This window comes from Thalia democratica, chromosome 5 (genome assembly GCF_965202585.1).
Source record: "Thalia democratica chromosome 5, ktThaDemo2.hap1.1, whole genome shotgun sequence".
NCBI classification, from domain to species: domain Eukaryota; kingdom Metazoa; phylum Chordata; class Thaliacea; order Salpida; family Salpidae; genus Thalia; species Thalia democratica.
This window is the reverse complement of record NC_139169.1, coordinates 49,229,098-49,250,162: the sequence shown is the minus strand read 5'-3', so window position 1 is coordinate 49,250,162 and position 21,065 is coordinate 49,229,098. Positions and strand designations below refer to the sequence as shown.

At 26.7% G+C, this 21,065-nt stretch overlaps 1 protein-coding gene across 1 annotated transcript in view; it reads left to right on the top strand.

The window, feature by feature from the left end:
- LOC145835498 (WD repeat-containing protein 26-like) overlaps window positions 1-824 on the top strand; it is a 40,510-nt gene extending 39,686 nt beyond the window's left edge. Inside the window, exon 15 of the mRNA XM_082943130.1 lies at window positions 268-824. Coding sequence (XP_082799256.1) covers window positions 268-332 — 65 coding nt within the window. The 3' untranslated portion in view covers window positions 333-824. The remainder of the gene's footprint in view (window positions 1-267) is intronic.
- Window positions 825-21,065: the final 20,241 nt, after the last annotated feature.

Here is a 21,065-nt window from a genome sequence, read left to right as displayed (position 1 = left end):
TGATGGTAATTTGTTGAATTATTGCCTGTCTAAAATAAGAATAATTTAATATAAATAATTGTTTAATTTCCTAAAATAAAAATTTCTGCACAGTTTTTCTTAAAGGAAATCTTTTTACAAAAGCCAAATACTAATAGTATTAAATTTATATAATATGTATATTTTTAAATTAGATGATATATTACTACAAGCCAACTTTTAAATGTTTTGAGTTTAAAGTAGTTATATTGATTACAATCAGTTAAAAGTTAATTTTTTTTTGTATAGACAGTGGTGAAGATGGATTTGGCTTTAAAGTTAACATAGAAGAAACAAGCGAAGAGTCAAAGTAATAATACTTTTATTTTTAGTATAGAATCACAATGAAATCCTAAAGACCACCGCGCTTAATTGTATAAAAATATCATCTATTAAAAAGGTGATTTATTTTGGATACGTCAAATGAAAGGTTTTTTGTTTTGTATACTACCCGTTTTGATTATTTATAACTACTGTGTTTTGAGGATAACATAACGATTTGAATAAAGGTATATTTAGTTGTTTACTTTTAATTGAAACTACTTTAAGTTATATATATATTTGTAAATTTATTACCTTTTTAAATTTATTAATACTGTATATTGACTTTTAATTTTCGTCTTTATTTTTTTACTGTTTTTGATTCCTTATTTTATATAAAATTGTACTAAAAACCAAAAATATCCTTTTTTATGTTTGTTCTTTTATATAAATTTTCAAAATACTTCAAATTTTTATATAATCAAATGTACAACTTATTAACTCATTTAAATGTGTGTTGGTTTTTTTGAAGTGTTAAGGATACTTACGTGTAATATAAATTTCTTATAATAAAAATTGTTTTTACGTTATTGTTTTTTCAATTAAAAATTGCAAATGAATAAAAATTACTTATGTACTAGATAAATGATGCTTTATATTTTTTTATTCAGTGTATTGTTTGTTTAACATATGGCTCTATTAAACTGGTAGGTGTCAAGTATACATCAAGGGACATTTTCGGACAGAAATGACCCTTCGTGCAAAAGTGTCTTCGTGCATATTTAACCCGTCCCCCAATTAGACATTAGTTTTACAAATATCTTTAGAAATAAAAATACGTTTAGAATATTTTATTTTAATACAAATACTATCAAAAATACAAGGGTAAGCACTAAAAGTTGAAGATGATTCAAAAATTTTGATAACAATGAATCTTATTTTCCCTCCATTTTTTTAGTCAGTGTTTATAGAATAAGATAATCTGTATATTTATTTGAAAAAATTTATGATTTAAAGGGTTTTTAATTTTATTTTTAATGCAAAAAAAAATTAAACAAAAATGGTGGGTAATTAAAATAGTTTTTTTTATGTAATTTCCCACTATGATAGATAGTATTAAAAATATTTTTTTTGCTAAACTAGATATATTTTTATAAATTAACAAAGTCATAAATTCAAAAAAAATATACTATATAAGACTTTTTTCTTATATTTCCAACAATAAATTATTTTAAGCAAAGACTTATAAAACTAAATAAAAACTACCAACTATAACCTAATACTTTGTAACTTTATTTATGCAAAAGACTGTATACTAAGGTGCATCCAGTGCCCCGATCTTTCGCGATTTTTGAGTTTCGCGATGATTTTTTTAAGTGTGGCAAATTATGGTAAAAAGCATCACTAAAAAGTTAGATTCCTAGTTTTTACCAAAAATAAGCAAATGACATTTGATAGTTTCGTTTGTATCGGTATTTTTTATTGTAAAGTTTAATGAAACGGGGCCATTTTTTTATAGGTTAATTATGTTTTGTAGTTTTTTATTCAGTTATAAGTTGCTTTTGACAATTAATTCATTACAATATTATTTTAAGAAACCAATATATAAGGGGACAAATAAGCATAACATAAGCATCATAAATGTTATAATATATACAACGCGATAATAATAATAGGTTTATTTAACATTAAATAAAAAAAAGTGTTCGAAAAATTCGGTCTGAGGACCTGGTAAAGAATTAGACTTCTCGGTCATTGAGTCATAATTTAACTATAATGACCTAAAAGATAATTTTTGATTGTCAAAACTTTAACGAAAGGAAAACTCACATAATCAATAAAAAAAGTAAGCTAAATGCGAAAATTTGTTTAGTAATAAATTAACAAAAGTAAAACAGTACTAAATATATTTGATCAAAAAATAAAAAAACCATTTAAATTAATTTTTAATAACTTTCTAAAATAAATTGCAGAGTTGAATAACTATTTCAGGGCTGCCAAATGGTCAGAAAAAATTAAAAAAAAATGTTAATAGTCAGTAAAAAATGGGGGGGGGGGGGGGGGTTTTGAAAAAAAGTCAGGAAATTTGATAAAATTAAAATAAAAGTCCGATTAGTCAGTTTAAATTTACAAATTTCCTTATTTTCCAAAGGCTTCAAATGGTAAAAATTATTTAAAAAACCTTTAAAGTCAGAAAAAGTTTTCAAAATTTTTCTAGAAATTTACAAAATTATTTAATTTCCAATGCCTTTGAAGTCAGCAGATACTGATGGCTCAGTATCTGCAAGACCCGTTAACTTATTTTTTTGTCTTAAGCCCTTCTTAGTCTTAATCATTCTAATGGTATAGTAATCACTTAAATAGTAGCTTAAACTAAAAACAACCGGTTATAATTTACACAGCACAGTTTAATCAACAATATTTAATAACAAATGTGATTTAAAAAATACGTATTAACTCAAGTAAAATTATACAAAAAGTTGATAAAGCTAAAGAATAATTCAATAATTTCTTCAATAAGCAACAAAGTTTAATCTATAATTTGGTACTTCTTTTAAAGCAACAAATTTACAAAAGTTTAAACACTCAACTGCAATCCACTCAGAGTTCCAATTCAATGAGATGTTATCCACCAGAGTTCATCAATAAACTCCGTTGCTACAACAAGAATATCATTTTGTACTAAAAATTCGTCGTTAAGCAAACGTCATAGTGCTTTAATAAATTTAAACTTGTCAGTGTTTACAACTAGTTATTTTGTAAACTTATTAACTATTATCACAACGCAGGGCAGATATCGATTACATTTTCCTTTCTTTTTACCCTTTTTTGGCATTCTTGGCCAGGCTCCAATGATAAGCCTCAGGGTCATGAGTAGACAGGAAAGAAAAATCACAAATACTGATTTGCTAAACAACTACTGACGTAACTCATTAAACTGCTTATTTTCTCTTGCAGCTGAAACAGGTTGCCCGCCTGCAACTCGTCACACTTCTCTAGACACTGCTGGTGATTTCAAAAATGTCACGAATCCATGACATGTCAGCTTTTTTTTAGTACCAAATTAATAAAATTAACCAATTTTGAAGATTTAAAAAAAAGAAAAAAAAATTAAAAAGGAGAGAAAAACTTGTATTAAATTCGTACAGGTATTTTAACCAAAAATAATATTTTAATTGCAACAACTAAAAAAAAAATCAACTACTAATAAATCATTAAATAAATTAGTTACCAAAGAAATAAATAGAAAGAAAATAAAATTATAACCAGTTGTTTTCTATTCACTACCCCTAAATATACATAAACGCTTAAAAACAGTAAAAAAAAAGATACTTACGCCGAATGAACGCTTAGAATTCATCCGAGCTACATGCTTCGGCATAACTTATGGGGACTTTTTAGTTCCCTATTGTAGCTATCGATCTCCCTACACGATGCGACCCTTGGAACAAAAGCTTTCATGTTCCCTAGTCCTGAATTGTTCTGAAAAATCATACTTTTTTCTGACTCGTAGCCAGATTCACTTCTTTCTGACGAAGAATCTCGATACTTGTTATAACTGAAGCTTCTAAGATCCTTCCTTGTAAGTTGTAGGCTCAAATCGGAATTGTAATACCTTCTGGAACTATTTGGTCTCCTATTTCGCTGCTGCTGATTGCTTAATTTGTTGCAGCTGTCGTACATGTAACTATTTCGTAGAGGCGGTTGCTGCAATTTGAAACTTTTGTTATAGATGTGTCTCTTATCTTTAGCATACCGTGAACCTCGAACTGGTTTATTGTTTGGACCTGTAACATTAGCAGCCTCTGGTAAGTTTTTACTACCCATGACAACATCAAATTCAACTACCTCTCCTTTTGTAACTGATTTCATTAATTTTCTAGGGTCATTTTTGATTATGGCACTATAATGGATAAAAATATCACTGTTTAACTCTTCATTATGGATGAAACCATAGCCTTTGCGAACATGAAACCACTTGACTTGACCAGTCAATCTAAAGGCTATAGGTTTTCTGGGAACAAAAATTTTCTGCTTAGATACTTTTGACTGCTTTTTAGTGGATTTACTTGTCACGTTGGTTGGAACTAAATGGCATGACAAACAATGAGAAGCTTCAACCATCTTTGTAAGAGGTTTTCTGACCCCATCCTCAACTCCTCTTACTGTGTGTAGGACGGGGGCTCGTTTTTTTGGTGGTGTTGTTGCTCTAACGGAGACATAGGACAAGTTGCGACTGCAGCACAATAGTCTGCACTATATCCCAAGTTAGCATGTTTGTGACAAAGCGCGTTCTGTTCGTAATTCGTGCGCTTGTTATACCCTTCCTCGAAATACCCCTGACTATGATTGTGTTCATTACCGCGGAAATGTTCCCTTTTTTGTGGGATGTTCTCATGCCATTTTTGTTTGTAAGAGTATCTCTTATTGTGCTTAAATCGCTGAGGTTCGTATGAAAAGTTTTTAACATTTTCAAAGACCCTCTGTTCTTCAATATCGCATATAAATTCCGTGCGCCTAATAAACTCATTATATTCAAGCCCAAAACATTCCTTAATTTTGTTTTTTAAATTATTAGGGGCATGTCTGTGCATAAATTATTTAATTCTGTCTTCCTCTTTAGACTTTGCCCATTGCTTAGCTGCCAAAAACAAGTCCTGGAATTGAACTGGCTCTGGCCATGATGGACTTGCACCTAATATACGAGGCAATTTGCTACCTTTGCCTTGTAAAAAGTTAACAAGACTGCTATACGTTCTGTCTTCGTCATGTGTTTCAACGAAGTCAATTATATCTGAACGGGGCCAAATTCTCTGGAGAATTTCAAACTTCTCCATTTCAGATGTTATACCATAAGCCGTACACCGGTCTGCAAAAAAACGTAACTCCACAGCCGGATCGCGTACGGCATCAATTTTTTGAAAAAGCTTACAATTTTCAAGAGTTTTTTTCTTGAAACTTGTTTGTGTTGACATTTCGCCTAAAGCGTGCGAGGTGTGATTGTTAAGGGTGAGGCCGCTGTCATTTATGGTCTTATTGGTATTTAATCTTCTATAAATTGCTTTTAGTTCATTTTTTAGTTTATTTTTTTTCTCTAAAACCTTAGCTTGCTCTAATAAGTGAGCTAAATCCTCAACGTCTAAGTCAACTTCATCTAAAGCATTAAAATCTACAATTTCATTATTTTCCCTAGTCTGCGCGCTTACTTCTGTTTCATGAGCGCTGTTTATGGTCGCTTGAATATTGCTGGGAGATTGTGAGTTCGATATCAAGTCAGAGTCGCCATTGAAGTCAGCAGATACTGATGGCTCAGTATCTGCAAGACCCGTTAACTTATTTTTTTGTCTTAAGCCCTTCTTAGTCTTAATCATTCTAATGGTATAGTAATCACTTAAATAGTAGCTTAAACTAAAAACAACCGGTTATAATTTACACAGTACAGTTTAATCAACAATATTTAATAACAAATGTGATTTAAAAAATACGTATTAACTCAAGTAAAATTATACAAAAAGTTGATAAAGCTAAAGAATAATTCAATAATTTCTTCAATAAGCAACAAAGTTTAATCTATAATTTGGTACTTCTTTTAAAGCAACAAATTTACAAAAGTTTAAACACTCAACTGCAATCCACTCAGAGTTCCAATTCAATGAGATGTTATCCAGAGTTCATCAATAAACTCCGTTGCTACAACAAGAATAGCATTTTGTACTAAAAATTCGTCGTTAAGCAAACGTCATAGTGCTTTAATAAATTTAAACTTGTCAGTGTTTACAACTAGTTATTTTGTAAACTTATTAACTATTATCACAACGCAGGGCAGATATCGATTACACCTTCATCTGGTATAAATTAATAAAATATCCTTTATAAAACTGCAAAATTTTTCTATTAAGATATTGAACAAGTACATTACTTGAACAAGCAGATTTTGTAAGCTTTTTAGTATTGATGATCTGTAACAAGGACACTTCCATAATGAAATTGTGATACATACACAAAAGTTTAAATGCAAGTGGTTTTCATATATTGTCACTTTCAAAATATGCGAAGAAAAGCACTCACTGTACATATGAATGGAGCTGGACGTAGAAATAAAAGGCCAGAAGTTCACTGAATCCAATAATTTTTCTATAATGCTGGATCAAGCTCCAGTGAGGTAAGTGGTGAGAGCAGCGGCAGAGTAGCAAGTTGTGAGAGCAATGGTGTAAGCCCATCAATAGGTTTGGTAAGTAAGTCACAAACCACAGCGGCTGGAATTTTATGGGCATTACACACTGTCAAGCACAATTACTCAGCCAGTTCATGTAGCAAGCTGTCTGAACAAAAAAGTTTCCTGACAGTGCAATAGCACAGTCATGTCAGATGGCCCGAACAAAATTATTATACATGATAAATTTTGGCCTTAGACCACATTTCGAAAACATCTTGCTAGAATAATAATGGACAAGCTGTGTTTATAAGGTAATAATATAAGTATTTTGCTGATAGAGCTGTTTATTGCAAATAAATCAATAATACACAGGGGTAGCTGTCTAAATTGCGCGAGCGTACAAAATTGCACGAGGGGACAAAATTGCACGAAAACACAAAATTGCACGAAGATACTTTTGAACGAAGACTAATTTGCACAACAGTACAAAATTGCACAAAGGTTCACTTTTGCACGAAGACACTTTTGCACGAGGGTATATTTTTGCACGAGCAGACAATTTTGCACACAGACACTTTTGCACTAAGGGTCATTTTTGCACGAGTGACAATTTAGCACGGAGGGTCAATTTTGCACGGGTTTTGTTTCCTTCCCAGGGACGGGTCAAAATTGCGCGTAGACATTTTTGCACGAGGGGACAAAATTGCACGAGTAGACTCTTTTGCACGAAAAATTTTAAATAATATTTTAAAAATAAAAATTAAAAAATTTAATAACTAATAAATAGAAAAATACGAAAAATTTATATAATATTTAAAAAAAAATCTGAATTATAAAATTCAATAACTAAATAATAAAAATTAGAAAAAAAAAACTAAGTTAAAAATTTTAAGTAAAAAATAGCAAATCAATTGAAAAAAAAAAAAAAATTAAGTGAAAAATAATCAAAAAAAAAAAAAAAATTAAATAGAAAAAAGTATATAATATTTTTAAGTAAAAAAAATATTTTCAAGTAAAAAATATAATTTGAATGTTCAATAGATTAAAATACATAACAAAAAAAGTCAAAATTTAAAAAATAAAATAACTAAATAATAAATAAATTTTTTAAAAATCAAAAAATAAATAAGATTTCTAAAAATTAATAAATTGAATAATAAATACATTAAAAGAAAGTCCAAAATAAAAGTTAATAGATTAATAAAAAAAGTCAAAATATATGAAATAAATAATAAAATGAATTTAAAAGAAATTATAATAATTAAAAAAGTCAAAACGAACAAATTAAACAGTAAACAAAAATCAATTAGAAAATTTTATATAAATAAAAATAAAACCAGATTATAAAATTAGATTCTGACCGTTATTAAAAACCAAAAAGAGTTTTGTTTATATTAATTATTTTTTTTTTGTTAAAAATAGAAATTAACTAATTGTAGCTGTTGTATTATTTTGTTTGTTTCATTTTAGTCCAAAGCTTGTACTTCCTTTTTCTACTAAAAAAGTAAGAAGTAAATTACTTCTGACAATGCTTTTTCGCAAGTCTGGGTTAGATAAAGAGAAAAAACAGAGCAGGAGAAATTTAAGAGCTAATTAGAGTAAAACGCGTGCAAATAGTGATGCAACTAAGATAAAGTTTAGACAAATAGAAAATAATGATATATAAATTATATTTAAAACTTTTATATAAAACAAAAAAAAAACAATTTTAAGTATAACTTATGGAAGTACACAGCTATAACAAATCTTTCTGTACAATGCACAATAACAATTGCATCAGACGGATTTTCTCCATTCTAAATTTATTTAGTTGTCTCACTATTTTGCATGCTCGTTTTTTCTGTGCAAAAACTTTTGCACATACCTTCGTGCAATTTTGTCCCCTCGTGCAATTTTGTACGCTCGTGCAATTTTAACACCTACCCATGTAAAATAAATTAAAAAAACTATATATAAATAAAACTAATATAAACCTCATTAAATTAAAATTAATTACACTAATAAAAGCTTATTATTATTACTTTTTAAATATAAAGGTTTATTATACTTTTTATTTAGTTATTTTAAGTTAGTACTTTTTGTGCAAAATTGACCTTCCGTGCAAAACTGTCTGTCGAGCAAAATTGACCTTCCGTACAAAATTGTAACTCGTGCAAAATTGAGCTTCCGTGCAAAATAGTCTTCGTGCAATTTTGTCCCCTCGTGCAATTTTGTGCCCGCGTGCAAACTAGTCTTCGTGCAAAAGTATCTTCGTGCAATTTTGTACACTCGTGCAAACTAGTCTTCGTGAAAAAGTATCTTCGTGCAATTTTGTACACTCGTGCAATTTTGTACACTCGTGCAATTTTGTACACTCGTGCAATTTTGTTCGCGTGCAATTTAGTCTCCACGTGCAATTTAGTAACCTCGTGCAATTTTGTCTTCGCGCAATTTAGACCCGTTCCCAATACACAGATGGTTCAAGTGATGTAATGGAAGTTTGATGATTGAATTCAGCAAAAAACTGTTGTTTTAACCTGTATTGAAATTAGATTGAAAGCTTTATATAGTTTCAAAAGTTAGATTACGTATTTTAGAATAAGTTTAAATTAAGAGTTTGATATAGAAAATTCAGGAAAGTTTTCTCAGCTTGATCTGTGGCAACCATGCTATTTCTATTTAGGAACATAAAAAGAAAATTTAAATATATTATACTTACCAATTCAATAAGAAACACATTCTAAGTCTAAAATTTATTCGCATGACGACGTTTCGACTTTCCATTAGTCATTATCAACAAAATACTGTGCAAAAGTAACTAAAAATTAGTGATAAACAACTAAGTATACAAAAATTTTAAGTAATACAGTATATAAACATTTATAAATTAAGATTATAAACTACAATAAAATAATATGTTACATACTTACAAATTGTTAAACTAATATATATCAAATTAATCAAAAATTCTTAGTGTATGGGTAATGCCCGGTTTATTTAATTGTTTATTTAAAATTGAATTATAACGTTTAAATAGTAGAGCTTCACTTATCAGGGTCTCAAATTTATTTCTACATTCTTTCAAAATTATTAACAGTTATTTTTTCATTTTTACAAACATTACAATTGCTAATGTGGTCAGATGGTTTACTATCATTTCTAACTCGCTATCATTTCTAACCTGATCATTTCTAACCCGATCACTTCTAACCCGATCATTTCTAACCCGATCACTTCTAACCCGATCATTTCTAACCCGATCACTTCTAACCCGATCACTTCGAACCCAATCACTTCTAACCCGATCATTTCTGACCCGATCACTTCTAACCCGATCACTTCTAACCCAATCATTTCTAACCCGATCACTTCTAACCCGATCACTTCTAACCCGATCACTTCTAACCCGATCACTTCAAACCCGATCACTTCTAACTCGATCACTTCTAACCCGACCATTTCTAACCTGATCATTTCTAACAAGATCATTTCTAACCCAATCACTTCTAACCCACTTAAACCCGATCATTTCTAACCCGATCTTATCTAACCCGATCATTTCTAACCCGATCGTTTCTAACCCGATCATATCTAACCCGAAATTTATTTAGCCGATCTGTATTTATATATTAATTTATTATTTTTTTAAGATAAGGATTTGTTTTCAAAACAAATTAATTTCAACAAAAATGTTTTTTTTTTGAACTTTAGTTTATTTTGTTTAAAATAAAACCTAATGTTCAGATAGCTTTTGTTAAAATTTAATTGTTGATATTAATTGGTTCATTTATTATTATGACAATAAGGTTTAAAATTGGATTATTGATAAAGTGTAGATAATTAGTTTTAAAAAGCAAGAGAAAAAGTATAAGTCTTTTGTATTCTAAAGATTAAATATTAAGTTTTGATAGTCGTCAATGTAAAAAATAAAATGAGTATCGCAGCGGTTAAAGTCTATTCTGCACTTTCTTTTGAAATGATTCTATATGGTTAATATATATTTTTAAGTGTAGAAACCAGATTACCAATTTGCCTCCAACTTCAGGGAGAATTTAAATGAAATACAACTTTTAAAAAATAATAATGTCAGCGTTTATGAAACTTTAAATAATACAGTTAGTAAAATTTAGTAATTGTAAGTATAATGGTTGTTTCATTTAAAATTATTATCATTAAATTCTAAGTTCTTTAAACGAAAGTGTATACTGCTTAATTCAAAGCCAAAAGTAGAGGTAGAAGGTTTTTTAAATATTCAGAACATGTCATTTACTCGAACTTTAATTTTAATTTTTAAATCAACTGGTAATTTGTATATAAAGATTAACTGTAGTTAAGTTTAATTAATTATAATAAACTTAACCATGAAAGTTTAGTGTCGAAAGCTTTTTAAATTTTTTTCTTTTGAAATAAAATTTATGTAGGGAAAAATAAATTTACATTTTTCATAAAAATTTAAAAGTTTTCAAAATTTAAAATTGCAAAAACACGATTATTCTCACGATTAATAGTTGATATTTCTAAAATAATTTTCTTGATATCTTTTAAAAATTATTGTTTTACAGGTTTTCAAAAACACAAAAACTTTAGATTATTTAGCGATCATTAAATATGAAATGTAAGTATAAATTATTAGATTAAACGATATAACTTAAAAACTTATAACAAAATAATAAAACCAGTTTGTATTGTAAAACTTATTATATAGGTTTAAGTTTTTACTAAAAAAAAACTCATCACATTTATAGGAACTTAGAGTTGCAAAAAACTACCGAGAATAAAGTCAATAGACTGCAAGCTGGCACTACTGTAATGAACAAAAAATAAATATGTTTTGTGTAATAATCGTCTGGATAAATATTTGATTAAAAGAAACAAAAAACTTAATGAAATTTTTATAAAATTCTGCTCCTAATTAAATTTAATTCAACTATAATTAATTTATTATTCATTTTCAAAATGTTTTATTTTTAATACTTATTTGTTTTTACTTACGTTATTTCAACTGCTCATAATAAAGTAATTTTAAAGAAATGATTCATTATTAAAGTACTAATTTAAGTCGCAATTAAAACATAGGCGAGATTTAATTACCCTCGAACTTGTTATACAAATAAACTTGTCTGTTTAGCTATTAGTGTTAAACAATTTTTTTTGCTCTAAAACTAAGTAGGAATTTAAAAACGATGTGAAATATAGACGGTCAATCGACATAACAACTTTTGCGGTTTACTTGTATGACATAACTGTTTTAATAGCTAGTTTCTATTAAAAACCATGCTTTTCCACTTAATATAACAAAAGTTTTTAACTTCTCCTAATATTTGTTTGAATTCCATTATCTTGTTAGGCCTATGCAAGTTGCATAACAATTTGAATAAGTTATTAAGATTAAACTTAAAGCTACCCTACTATAAAAGGTTAATACATAATTAAGCAATAATAAAACATTTACGTCAGACTTTCAATGTAGTGTTTAAACCGTAATATAAAAGTTTTTCTATCTGAATCTTACAATTGTAAGAGTTTACTCTTTAAAATTTGCTTATGTTGAAACTATTGTAGTCACGTTAGTTACAATAAGATCCAACTAAAATATAATTATCACTGCTTATTTTAAAATCCACTGCAAAGAAGAGTTCAAAATACTTTAAAGTAAACAATTTAGTAATTTGTATATGATTAACGAAAAACGTCTCTTAAAGTGTACTGAAAAAACAAAAAATAATATTTAAAAAAACCTAAAATTATGTGTAGGATAAAAAATCAAAATATGAGATAAAAATATGTATTAAAATTATTTTAAGATAATACTAAAATTAAAATTTATTCTAAAAATATTTTTACGTAACACATTAAAATCATTATGTTTAAAGTAACTAAAAGTCTATTTTTTTTATTTTATTTTAATAACTTCATTAAGACTAGTTTGTTTGTGCATGAAATCCAGATTAAAAAAAAAACGTAACATAAGTAAAATGGGTTAGAAACGATCGGGTTAGAAATGATCGGGTTAGAAGTGATCGGGTTAGAAATGACCGGGTTAGAAATGATCGGGTTTAACTGGGTTAGAAGTGATTGGGTTAGAAATGATCTTGTTAGAAATGATAGGGTTAGAAGTGATCAGGTTAGAAAAGATCGGGTTAGAAGTGATCAGGTTAGAATTAATCGGGTTAGAAATGATCGGGTTAGAAGTGATCGGGTTAGAAATGATCGGGTTAGAAATGATCGAGTTAGAAGTGATCGGGTTTGAAGTGATCGGGTTTGAAGTGATCGGGTTAGAAGTGATCGGGTTAGAAGTGATCGGGTTAGAAGTGATCGGGTTAGAAGTGATCGGGTTAGAAATGATCGGGTTAGAAGTGATCGGGTTAGAAGTGATCGGGTTAGAAGTGATCGGGTTAGACATTATCGGGTTAGAAGTGATCGGGTTAGAAATGATAGCGGGTTAGAAATGATCGGCTCCCGGTCAGATACAGCTGTTTTGCCTTTAAAATGTTCTTTAATTCTTTCTACTAATGGTCGTGAAGTAAATCCAATATACTGGATACTCTTATCATAAGAGCATTTATACTCATAGACCACGTTGGATTTTAATTCATTGGGTGTCTTATCTTTATTACTGAAGTAATTGCTTACTTTTGTTGTGGTAAAAATTACCTTGAAGTTTTCGATGTAATTGTTTAAAAGCTTTTCTAGTTTCGTTTTAAACTCATTGCTAGATTTTCCAATATAAGGTACCTTTACGATATTTTTGAAGTCTGAGCTACTTAGTTTTTGCTTAGTGCAGTCTTTATTAATGTTAACAAATCTTTCGATTATGTCATCAACAAATTTATTATATAAATAATCCAGTTTTATACCTTCGATATGTCGACGACATATTCTGTATCTTCCGAAAAGATGTTTCATTCGAAAAATTCCACAAAAAGTTAAATAAACTACACAAGTCTATCAACTACACATATGAATAAGGTGGAAACGAACTCCCATTTTTGGACATTAACATCAAACTAAAGAGAGAAGAAATAATAACAAAGATACACAAAAAAGAAATTAATACAGATGTGATTTTAAATTTTAGTGCAGTGGCACTAACTAAATGGAAAAGAGCTCTAATACTGTGGTTTGTAAACAGAGCAAGAATTATAGCTACTACGCATAACATTTACAAACAAAAAGTCACAAACTTAAAAGAAAAATTTATTAAAAACGGTTATCAAAAGAAATTTGTTGATGACATAATCGAAAGATCTGTTAACATTAATAAAGACTGCACTAAGCAAAAACTAAGTAGCTCAAACTTCAAAAATATCGTAAAGGTACCTTATATTGGAAAATCTAGTAATGAGTATAAAAAGAAACTAGAAAAGCTTCTTGTTTCTTATTGAACTGGTATTTAAAAACTCTAGTATCCCCACCTGTTTTTTATATTATACTTAACATTTATTTTAATTAAATTAAATTTGTACAGTTTTTTTTTTTCTAAACCGTAAATTTCAAAAGTATTAGTATCTAGCAAAATAAAATTCGTATCGAAAAAAGCATTAATAACAGACATAAATTCTTTTTTAAATACAATACCAAAAGTTTAAAACTAGATTTTGATATCAAAAATTTAACTATTTAAATATTTTTTAACTTCATGATAAATAATAAAAACTTTTTATGGTAAAAAACAAAAATTAAAAAATAGAGTTTTAATCAATGTAAAACTTTTTTAATTCAAAAATAGATAAAAGTTTAAATATATGAACCTTTTCATTTTAAAAAGATTATTTTTTTCTAAACTTTTAAGTTTTAAAATCTAAAATAGATATCTAAAAAACGTAAAAGCATGAAAGAAGTAAAATGGTTATAAAAAACTAATAATTTAACTTATAAAAAAAAAAAATTCAATTTTTAATTTTACAAGTAATTTCAGAAATTAGCTTAACTTTTTATTAAATCTACATGAAAACAAATACTTAAATAGTAATCTAAAGTATGTATGAAAGTTTTAACACGACTATAAACTTGTTTATCTTGTAAAAAATATAAATGTGATTTTAGAAAACTATGCTTAGTATAAAAAAAGCAAAACTTTTTATTTAAAACTATCAGTTTATACAACATTAAACAAAATCTAAGAATAAGGATTTAATTACTATCAACATAACATTATAAACGGGTACAAAAAGCACTTAAATTACTAAACTAATTTTATTTGTACAAACATAAATTCTTAAAAAAAAAAAAAAAAATTCTAAACGGCATCTTTATTTTAGTAATTAATATTGCTGCTTTATAACTTGTCTTAAAAATTTCTTTGATCAGTCTGTAGTTACTGAAAACAATCATGTGCTTTCTTGGAACTGAATTAAGCGATTTTTTTTTCGTTTCTCGCAATATCTCCTAAATAACGTTTTTTAATTCTTATAGCTTGTCTTATGTTTCACAATTACTCTTTTCAAATGCAAAATTTTTATTGTAGATGAAGAATTGCTATAATGCTCAAAAAAAAAAGTTTTTCTACTTCATTGATGGCATTATAAAATTTTATACTTTTGTTAAAAATGTTTAATATTTTTAATTATCCATTTAAACTGACTTATAATATTTTTTTCGCTTTGTGTTTGAATAACTGTTAATAAACTTCGTTATTTCTTTATTTTGTCGACTATCTTTTAAACAGGGTTGCCAAATAAACAGGCTAGTTTAAAAGTTTGAAAAATTCAGAATAAGTTAAACATGTTTAAGACATTAAAAAAAAACTCAGATGAATGTGTGAAACTTTTATTCCAAATACTTTAAATAAATCTTCGTATTCTCAGAATAGTTTTTAAGACTATAATCTAGTTTGCTCATTGTGTTTTTTTTTGTCTTCTTACATATTGTGTACTTTTTTATAATGATGATATTTTAATTAGGTATTTAAGCTTGGTTACCAGCAAGTTTAAGCGTTTTCAACTTTAAAAAAACTTAGGCTGGTTTGGTATAACTAAGACATTTTAGCTTTCTAAAAGGCAACCATGTGAAATACTAATTAATTTTTAATAAGTTATTTTATCAAAGTTTTCGATAATTAGTTATATTTAAAAAATGTTTTAGCTTTCTACAATACAGTATTAACTTTATTTAGTTAATTAATTACTGAATTTTTAAAAGAGTGTAAACGATTTTAGACGCAAAAATTATTTTAATAAGTAACTGTTTTTAAAAACACGAAAAAAGGGTTAATAGTATAAAAATGCATAAAAGTGACCCATAAATGTTTTTCTAGTTCGGTTTTTATAGAGAGTTAGGTTGTAAGTAAAACTAGAAAAATATTAAGTTTAATTTATTAGTCTTTTAAAAAGTAAAAAGTTTATTAAGATTTAACTATATTAGTCAATGTAAATTTTATTCTAATAAGTAATTATGATTTAAATAGGCATTCTATATATAGCTAAAAGTCATTTAAAATAATAAAGTGAATGAAAGAAAAATTCATCTAGTGTGGCTAAAACCAAAACATTATTCAAATGTCACTAAAACTAAAACTGCGGCACGTGAAGACTTTGTAAACTTGAAATTTGCGAGTACCAACTGCCTGCCGACCCCTGGTCTAGACTGAGCCTATCTTATTAAAACACAATAAATACACTGAATAATACTATTCTCAAATATAAAATAACTTAAAATCTACTTCTTCTACATACAATAACAATATTCCTAGTATTTATTTAAAGTTTAATTAATTACCATAAAGTTACAACTAGAACCTTTTAAGATGACTTTGATATTTAAATCTTTAGGTAGGTTTGTCCTTAGCCTACTACCTTGCTAAGTCAGTGATTTATAGCCACATTTATTGTTGATTCTTGGAAAAATGTTTTTGAAGAGGATTTTAAGTAGCTTTGTAATTTATTTATACTTTAAAATAACACTTAAAATCAACAGGTATATATTTTTTTCAACAAATATGAAAACACCAAGTTTGTATTCATACATTTTTTTCAATGTTTACTACTATTACAATTATTTTTAAGCTACTTACACTTTCATTTTACTTTTTAAAATTAACGCAACCAAGTTCTTTATTTATGAGAATGTTAACTTCATTTATTTTTTTGTTCTCTAAAACACCAAACCGTGCCGTTATGAAAAGTTATTTGAAATTTAAGTATAGATATTACCTATTTGATAAGTACCTTCTTTCATAAAAAACACCAACTGTCTTTATTAATATACGTTTTATTAATTCAATGCGTTTAGCTAATTTTAAATTACTATCTATTTTTACTCCTAAATACTTGTAACGTTTTACTTATTACTTAATTTTATATCTATTTTGACTTCAAAAGATAAACACTTTTTTATTTGTTTTTACTGGATGAGATAGTATACTTCTAGATGTGTCTACGTTTTTAAGGTTTTAAATGTTATATGAAGGTATTTTCTGCAAAATTTATATTTTAAAAAGAAGTCTAAAGTTTAAATATCCTTAAATTCAACATGCAACAAACATAAAGTAAAAAAAAAACCTTAATATTATTGCAAATATGATTTAAAGACGCAGTTTTACAAAAAAATGTTTTAGTTGCTATTTTGTAATATTAGTTACACACTGTAAAAGTTTTATTAGGATTTTTTTTAATAATTTTTGTTAGCCTTATATAGTATTTGTATTTCATATTGATATTACTTAATTCATAGCATCGGAATATGCTTTAAACACCCCTGCGATGAATTATGTATTGAAAAGAATTATATTAATTATGAAACATTTAATATTCTACAGATCTTATAGTTAAAAAAAGTAAATTGTATGTGTATAAACTTTATATTTTAGGTACTAATGCTCCTAATGGATGAAATTTGAAGAATTATGGCAACAGTGTTTTTTATACTTTAACGCATATTTATAAGTTCTACATGTTACTTATCTATTTCTTAACCTCGATCTATTTCCGTCTGAAGAATACTAATTTAAAACAAAATATCTAAATTGTTTCAAATACAGTAAGTCTCTACTAAAGTTGTTCCTCACCCAATAAGTTTCCCAGCTTTTGTGTTTTTACCTGAATTAATTTTTTCCAATCAACCGATATCAAATATTTAATAAATTGTTTGGATTATGCTTTAACAATTACTTATTTATATACAGCTGAGATAATTTCGTCACAACGATGAAAAGAGGTTAAAATATAATTTTAGAAAAATAACTATTTCACAACTTCAGATAGTTTTAAAACTAATTATTTATTATTTCTGCTTATTGAAGGTAATATAGAAATCGGAGCTTATGTTATCAGAAGACCTAACTTATAGAAAGTATTCAGAACTATCGAGCTAAAACTACTTTTAATTTTCAATAGTTTTTAGCTGTATAATAAACTTTTTCTTTTTAAGAAGAAGAAAAATAAAAACATTAAAAAAAGTATGAAACTTGACTTAAAACTAATTAAAATGAAAACAAATGTATTTAAAAGATTGTTTAGAATAATTAAACTGATACATTAAAACTAAATATTAATTCACAAAAGTAAAAAAGTTCGTAGAAGTTGCAGTCTTATGTACTTATAAAAAATAACTTTGATGTTATTCATATATATAGTTTATTGAACGACAAAAAATACGCTAAAAATATTTGGTCTTAAAACCTGGTGCACAAAAAAACCTTTTGGTCATCGAGTTGCACACAACGGATATTTTTAAAAGTCTTTTCCAGGATATTATTTGTTAAATGTTAAGTGCATTTACTTCCAACAAAAAAAAAAGTTAAACGAAACTTACTTTAAGATACTTTTAGTTTATCCAATTATTAAAGAAAACTATTTACTACACTTTAACTGTTCGTTTTACCTTGTATGCGTCATACAATCATACAACGATGAAATTATTAATAATGTTAATGAAGAGCAATTAAATTTATTCAGAGATAATTTTACGAAAAAAATAACCGCAGGACAGAAATGTGAGGGAATTCTAATCGGTATTTAATAAGCTTTTAATATTCTTATTTGAAAAAGCTATTAGAATTAATATAAAGTAGTTATTAATTTTATTTTGATTATTTTAATCTGTTTCTGAATATTTATTGAGTTAATCAAAAATCAAAAAGTAAAGTTTTGTAAATATTGCTGTTTTTTGAACATGAAAATTTACAATATTTTTGACACTAATTTATAACTTTTATTACTTGAACTTATAGTAGCGTAAATGAAAAAAACTACAGGTATTACCATTAGTTGCAGTTTTTGTCTAAAATAAAAATAACTGCAGTAAATTTAATGATTTTTTTCTCAGGGCAGTATATTGTTCAAACTATTAAATAAAGTAATTATATCAAACAGTATAAGTCAACATTTTAAACTGACAAAATATTTATAGGTTGACGTTATGAATTTACTTCACTAAATATATCGTATGTATAGTTTATTTGACAAAAAAAAGACGCGCAAATATTTAATCTTAGGACCTGGTGCACAAGGAAGCTTTCGGTTATCAAATCGCACACCACGGATACCCTTTAACGTCTTGTCTGGGACAATAAATAAACCTCTTATTGAATAAGTAAAAAGTAAGTAAGTTTCAGAGTGTATACAATATTAAGTAAGTACTAAAATTTATCAATATTTTTATCACTTTCATTTTACTTATAAAAGCTGCGGGATTTATCAACCTTGTAATATAAACCGAAAATTCAATATAAAGTAAATCATTGAAAATCAAAACTAACGAAATTGCATAAAGTAATTTTTTAACAAAAACAAAGCTAAGCAAATAAAAAAATCTCTTTAAAGAGATTGCTAGTGGTGTTTAATAATATACTTAAAAAAATACTATCAGCAATACAATCAAATAAAATCAGCCAACTAATGTTGTACATTTTAATATTGCATAATTAAATCAATCAAACTTAACAAAAAAAAAATTCTGTGTTAACATACTAATGTTACCTATGTCCTTATAGCTTAATACTTCTTTAAAACCTATCGTTTGTATTAGGGGTGGGCAATATACGGCTGACGGCCACCTTTTAAGTTTTAATGGAATCCGTTCCGCAAAACTTATACTAAAATTCATAAAGTAACACATAACTTATACAAATTTATAGTTCACTTTATGTAAATCTTTATCAACATGGACCTATAATAATTTTCATTTGGCTTTTTAAGTTTTATGTACAGAAATTCGGAAAAAAATTCAGCCTATTGCTTTTTTTTAATCTCAGGTGCATTACCTTTTCCTCAAACTAAACAGGTCGACTCATAACCCGATGATCTTCTAATTGAACCATTAAAAGTTTAATGAGTTCACAGGATAGATGATCACTGCCGGGTTGCCGCAAACCCATTATACTTTTAGACTTGTAAAAAAAATCTTAAACTTTTTTTTATTAGTTGTTGTTCAACTAACAAATATATTTTATTCTAAAACACTAGAGCAAAAATATTAGTTACTGATTTTATTTTGAGCTTTTACTTCTCAAATGAGTAATTTATAAAAAGTTTATGGTTTAAACCAATAAACTGAAGATAGTTTTTGTCTAAGTTTGTAGCAACCCTGTCACATTGTTGTTTGGGATAAAAACAATCATGGCATTTCCCAAATAAAATTTAATTTTTTCTTCAATGTTATTACAAATAAAATGTTTTCTTTAAGTTAAAATTATCATTTATTTCGCTTATTAATAAAATATAAAGAGTTTCTTGAGACATAATTCTTTTAATTTTTTAAAGTTGCTCGGCTTTACCTTACAATAAAAGTTTGCAGTTTTAAGAGCCAGTTAGAATGTTTTCATGTTATGGATAATTATTTCAAAACATCAATATATGACTACTTTTATGATTAGGTTTAGGGAAGACTGTTTGAAAAATACTATAAATATCGCTGTTAAGCATTGATTTCGATTTGGAAATCATAGTATTTTTTGTAGATGGTTGTAACAAAACTTATAACATTCTTAGTTTTTAATTATAGAAACTAAATCATGTTAGCTTGTAAGAATTTCTGAAAAAAAAATACAGCTAAAATATAGATTACAACAGTTGAAAATTATAAGCTAAAAGAAAACGAATTTTACTTTCAAACTGTAAAATTTACAACAATAATTAAATTTATCTGAGTTTAGATTTACCTTAAACCAAAAATAAACATTATTACAGATAGAAAATATACAGCATCAAAGCGACAGAATTTTTTAGATTTATTTATTTCTAATATATTATAACCATAATAGGGTAAAATATTTTCAATTTTAGTTTTTATTAGAATTTAAAGCTATTCAACTATTAAAAAAAATACATGACTAAATAACAAGAATAAAATAAGGTTTTAATTAGTACAAAAAACTTGTTAAAAGATATAAAATCAACTAAATTAATTTGTTTTAATTTTCGAGAAATAATAAAATTTTTGAAATAACGTTATAAAATTAAAAAGAAATAAACGTCATATCTTCTTTAATCATAAAAATTTACAGTTTAAATGATTTTCTTTACAAGAAAATTTATTAAAAAAAAACATATATATAAAATTAAAATGTTTATCAAAACCAAATATTTTGACTTATAGTAAAGTAATAAAGGTTATTTGACATAAAAGACACATAAGATATGTATTGATTTCTTTACTAAAAAGTACAACTATAATCTTAAATATTTATAAATTCAAATTTCATCCGTATTTA